We start from the raw sequence: 5,934 nt of genomic DNA on the forward strand, positions 1-5,934 counted from the left end.
AAAAACGTCATAAAATCGATCATAATATCAGATTTATATTTGGAACTTAAGACTTCATTTAAATTTAAATCTAACGTTTTTTTATGAATAAAGTCTCTGTATTTTGAAGAAGTGAATAAACGATTAAAAAAGTTTGGAAGAATGGCTTATAGTCAACCGTGGTAATTTAACCCTTGATTTTATATTTTTTTTTACTTTATATTTTCTCAATATATCTAATCGCTTCATTGTTCAACGTATATTCAACTTTCATATCAACTTCCTTAGTGAGCTCTTTAATATTTATAAATAGAAAATGATCATTAATGTATGTTACTTATGTACTTATGAAATGTGATTTTAATTAAAAACTAAGAAGATTTTTGTTAATTTATGTACCTTAACGTTAAGTAAGAAATTTCACTTAAATTCGCATTTTTTTTTAAATTAAATTTTCAACATTTATGTAAATTTAATATTTATATGTACAATGTACCAATAACTTTAAAAGAAAATTTAGGAGTCTTCATTTTCTCTCTCTCTCTCTTTGGGTCAAATATTTTCAAAACGAAAGTCACATTTATATAAGCAAGAATTTGTCTAGTTAGATTACTATACAAATCCTTGATATAAGTAAAATGAAAGTGTTGGTCACGTAAAGCATGAATATTATTACTTCGAATGTTAAGTATGTAGTAATTCTTGGGGCAAATATAAATAAAAGTCGTTTTTTCACCTTTCAAGGCGGTTTATTTTTTCTCCAACTATTGCCTGCAGAATATACCATACACAAAAACAAATAAACTAGCATCATCTAGAATGAGTTGCTCCCTTTTTATGACACAATCTACAAATTTCTGTTGATCGAATCAGCTTTTTTAGTGAATGGACAAAATATATCGATTACGTGATACTGTTGTTATACCTTAAGTCTATTAACACAAAAATGTAGTAATTATCTGTTATTATCCCTCTTATACCTGTCAATATAAACAAGTGTTGATCTACTGACCCGATTAGGCCGTTACAATATCCCCCAGAGGCAGCTATTATAGGACAATTATCTCTTTTCGCAATGCACAGGAAATCCTCATCGCTGACCCCGTGTATTATAATCTAATTGATCAAAATTATTAAATGATTACTTAATTTTCCTGTCTTTTGAAACTGTATTCTTATTCTAACCCCCTGGAGAGGCAAATCAATTAGATAATAACACGCAAACGATTGTAATCACGTGACAGTTGAAGGTCGTCAATGACACTGATAATTCAATGAAGTGAGTAAACACAACAGGAAATGTAGTCCACTATATAATATTGTAAAAATTTCATATTTTCCCAAACTGTTCAACGAAACTGGTAAGTGAATACCGTAATTTGTTGCATTTTAAATATATTTTATTAGTTGGAGAATATTTTACTTTAAACTTTAAAAACGAACTTTTCATAATAATCTCTGGCGTAGTAATTGTGTCCTGAATATAGATAAACACACAGCTTTAACCGCGGTTGTAATGTTCCATTAATAGAATAAAAGAGGCGGTATTTTATGACGTTGAATGTTTTTCATTGGCTGGCAATAAGCTGTCTGATTTGTCACACAGATAATAGTGTGCAGAACACATTCAAATACACGGTATAAAGTAGGGCAAACATTCATTACATCTCAGCAGTTGAACTAGACACTCAAAGGACATAATATAAAATACATTTTTTTCTATATATTATATTGTTTTTGTTTATAACATTTTCATTGGAACTCATGTGTTAGCATTGCTAGTGTCAATTCATTAACGATTTATTCACGTATGTGTTCACTTGGTTTGTAAGCGGCTGTAGTTTAAAGTGTTTTATTTTTAGTTTCCGAATGCCTTGCTTGGAGTGTGTAACCAATATGAGCGACGATTTCTGCAGTCGTGAAAGCTTAGGGTCGGTGCTACGGGAGGGGAAAACCGTTTTGATACTCGACTGTCGACCACAGGCCGACTTTATCCGATCTCATATCAAAGGATCTATTAACATTACACTGCCTGGACTAATGGTCCGACGATTGAAGAAGGGAAATCTTAAAATTCAATGTGTGATCCAAAACAACGAAGCAAAAGACAAATTTAATAAACTATGGAAAACTCATGATGTTATCTTATACGATCAAAGTTCCACGGATAATAATTGCAACACGTCTCAAACTGTAGATTTATTAATGAAAAAACTTCAACAAGATGGAGCCACGGCTAGAATTCTAGATGGTAAGTAAAACATATACTTAATTGAGTTTAATTTCCATTTTCAGAAGTAAACTTAACATTGTTTGAAGTCAATATTAAGTTTTTTTCGAATCGAAATATACACTGATCATGTTTATGTGTATATTTGACATCTTCCTTAATATATCTTGACGTATGCATAGCTTTCGGCATTTCTTTGATATCTAGTAGGATAAATAACATTTTGTTTATTCACATTCATGAATGGGTTTCGGTCGATTAACTTACACTGGACACTTACAAACATTCCTCCAATTGTAACCCCCATCATAAATGCATACTTATCTGTTAATTTCATTGAAGATAAGCAAAATTTCTTATCAATGAAATAGATCCATGGTCTTTATCTAAGACAGGAAGCACGACCTAGATGATAAAATATTTGTTATTTGCATTGTATGCCAAAGTAAACATTTCTATCTCGGCTAGTGGCTAAGTAAATAAATTGACTGATAACGAAACTAAAATTAAAAAAGGCTCCGTAAGGAGATTTTCATTTTTCCAATAACATAGTATTTAATCAATCTCTTATTTGTTTTACAGGAGGCTTTGAAGAGTTTGAGAAAACCTCACGAGACTTGTGCGAGGGGACCAATAGCACGGATGAATCTATATATGGCTTATGTAACTTGAAAATATCTGACGACTCAGGAGTTGGAACTTCTGAATCCGACAACGACAATGTTAATTCTCCTTCACCTCGCTCACAATACCCAGTGAAAGTGCTACCATATCTTTACTTAGGGAATGCACAGAACTCAGCAGACTTGAATCAACTTAAAAAATTTGGAATTAAATATATTTTAAATGTTACTCCGAACGTACCAAACAAATTTGAAATGGACAGTGACTTCAAATACTTACAGATCCCAGTGGCAGACCAACTATCTCAAAATCTCTCAGCTTTCTTCCCACAGGCCATAGCTTTCATAGGTAGGTACACATATTATTTCATGAGAACGACAAAAGTTATCATTTATGTGAATGAAATTGATAGGGTAATGAATTTCACCTCGCTTGACACGACATTATTAATGGAAATTTACAGGATGTACGCTTGTTTGATCCTCACATCCGGCCAATTCAAGCACAAAGTCTGGCTTTAAATGTTTGATTAGGGCGATCACCATAATTTACTATGAATATTAAATGACCTATTATGTAGTCATTTTCGGTGAATATATGCATCTTGTTGACAACCATAGAGAACAGAGTAGGTCAGTAACGCTGACACATTTTGAAAATGTCATTATTATGCATCGATGCAGTGTAACTGTACATGTAGATTATCATTAAGTAAATATAAGTTCACTGTAACATCTTGCTTATAAAGTACTATGAGTCATACAGAAATTTATAAGTTTTCTTATTTGTATTTTCAGATGAGGCTAGAGAAAATGAATGTGGTGTATTGGTGCATTGTTTGGCGGGAATTAGCCGGTCTGTGACAGTAACCTGTGCTTATTTAATGCAAAAACAACACATCAGTTTGAATCAAGCCTACGACCACGTGAAACAATGCAAACCAAATGTATCGCCTAACTTCAATTTCTTAGGACAATTACTCGAATTCGAAAAATCCATTTTGTGCCAAAATTCCACTCAGTCAGTGAACGAGTTCCACTTTCAGTGTAATGACAATGTTAAAGTTCCTACAACTCAACAGAATTGCGAGGCAGCAACGTGAACTTTTTGATTCATAGTTGTTGGTCAAAATTAAAAGGGACTTAGCGATCCGCCAAATGTCAAACATAGCGGCACCGAGGTCGACACAGTCGAAGTAGACAATATTATAAATAGCCCAAGGAAGTCTTTCAGATTTTTTGTCATGAACATGAATACTGTGTATCAAAATATCTTCAAATGGCAGCTTTTGAACAACTATTCTCTCATTGGAGATAACCATTACAGTTGTCACAGAAATTCGACGGGTTCAGGTTGGGGAACGTGCGCACGTTTATTTCCCGCCAAAAGTGTTCATTCATTGACATTTCATAGTCTAATATCGTTATCAATCATTCACTTTTGTTATACATTATTCATTATTCATTGTTGTTATTACTCTTGAAAAAAAGAGATTAAAATGTCTCCAGTTAAAACTGTCTGCATTTTTAATAGTTTCCCTCACCAACGTACAACTTAAAAAAACCACGTAATTAATAATGTATTGTTTTAAATACATACATAACCGAGTCTAATTAACATAAGAATTTTTACACCTTCAACGTATACAGGAGAAACGTCAACCAATCGAACTTTTTTATTTCAATATCCTGTAGCATGTTTTGTAGAAAATCTAGGACAACAACCTTTCTATCCACGAAAAAAACTAAATCATATAACTGAAACATGTGTTAAATGTTCACAGTCATGTAGATGTGACCTTTTGTTTATGAACCGTAATTGCATATGCAAGTTATTCCTGTTTCGCATCTGTCATTTCTGCACAAGATTAATATGTAGTTAGCAATTATATAATGTTGGTTTGATGTGATGTATGGGAACATTTTTCTCAAGGATTTTTGGCACTTAAGCATGTTGATGGTATCAGAATAGGGCGTCTCAGTCTTTGTATCTGGCCTGCTTTTCATAGAAAACAATTATCGCTTGTGAGTAAATGGTATTATGACTAAAATCATTTGCAGTTCTGGTATTTCGATTCTTATGTTAAACAGTTATCAAATGTTAACTGCGTTGTATTTATAATGTAGTTGAAAGGTGACTAGAGGAGTACGGTGTCTTAAGCTCTACAGCTGGTTTGTATTTCACCAAAACAATATCGCGTTTGTGTGAATGATACTGTGTGACAAAAATCACAAGTAGTACAGTTCTCGCAGTTCGATTCATATGTCAGTATGTTTCTCAGTGACAAAAGAAACTGTCTGTTATAAGTTTGTTGAAATATTACTAGGAGAACGGCGTCTTATTTAAAGCTATATATTTAGCTTGTATTTCACTAAAACAATTATCGCTTTTGTGTGAATGATATTGTGACAAAAATCACAAGGTATACGTCTATACAGAGCTCGCATTTCGATTCATATGTCAGAATGTTTGTCAGTGACAAAAACAAAATACTGCATGGTATAAAGGCGGTGAAGAGTCTCCATATGATGAACTTGGCTGGGGTTTTCAGTCTCATCGGCCCTTTTCCAGTATCAGTATTATCATTGATTATGGTTCCGTATAGCAACCTTTAACTTTAGATAAACACATTTATTTATTATATGTATAAGAAAAGTGAGTTGGGCGAGAAATCAAGGAGAAACCGTTCAGCAAGTAAAACGTTAAAAAGCTTTTCATTATTCCTAAAATGAATATGACAAGTTGATAGCAATCTGACCCTTTTATCTTTGAAGTGAATCGCACAAGTTGACATTTCTGAAATGAGATAAGGGGTCCACTGAAATGTGACACTGTGACAGTGAAACTCTCACAGTCTTCAACAATAGGCAACTATCTGTACGATATTGGAAGCCTTAAATTGGCCCTTTACTGGATCGAAGATCTTCCATTGAAAAGTAAAGCTCTAAATTACAAATTATATTAAGGTGTATCTAATATCATCCAACTAGGCGGTATGGGATCTGAAAAATGCGACTTTTTATGTATGTATATAAACTTTGTTTTCATCATCAAATACATATCAGTACATAGAAGACATGCTATATTCAATATAAACAATT

The 5,934-nt window shown here is 32.8% G+C and overlaps 1 protein-coding gene across 1 annotated transcript; it reads left to right on the top strand.

The window, feature by feature from the left end:
• Positions 1-214: 214 nt before the first annotated feature.
• Positions 215-4,347, top strand: LOC139490042 (dual specificity protein phosphatase 7-like). Its single transcript, XM_071276894.1, has 3 exons — positions 215-2,230; positions 2,792-3,181; positions 3,631-4,347. The coding sequence occupies exons 1-3, from the start codon at positions 1,849-1,851 to the stop codon at positions 3,933-3,935; spliced, it is 1,077 nt and encodes a 358-aa protein (XP_071132995.1). The 5' UTR covers positions 215-1,848; the 3' UTR covers positions 3,936-4,347.
• Positions 4,348-5,934: the final 1,587 nt, after the last annotated feature.

The sequence above is a fragment of the Mytilus edulis genome, chromosome 1, assembly GCF_963676685.1.
Source record: "Mytilus edulis chromosome 1, xbMytEdul2.2, whole genome shotgun sequence".
Classification (NCBI taxonomy): domain Eukaryota; kingdom Metazoa; phylum Mollusca; class Bivalvia; order Mytilida; family Mytilidae; genus Mytilus; species Mytilus edulis.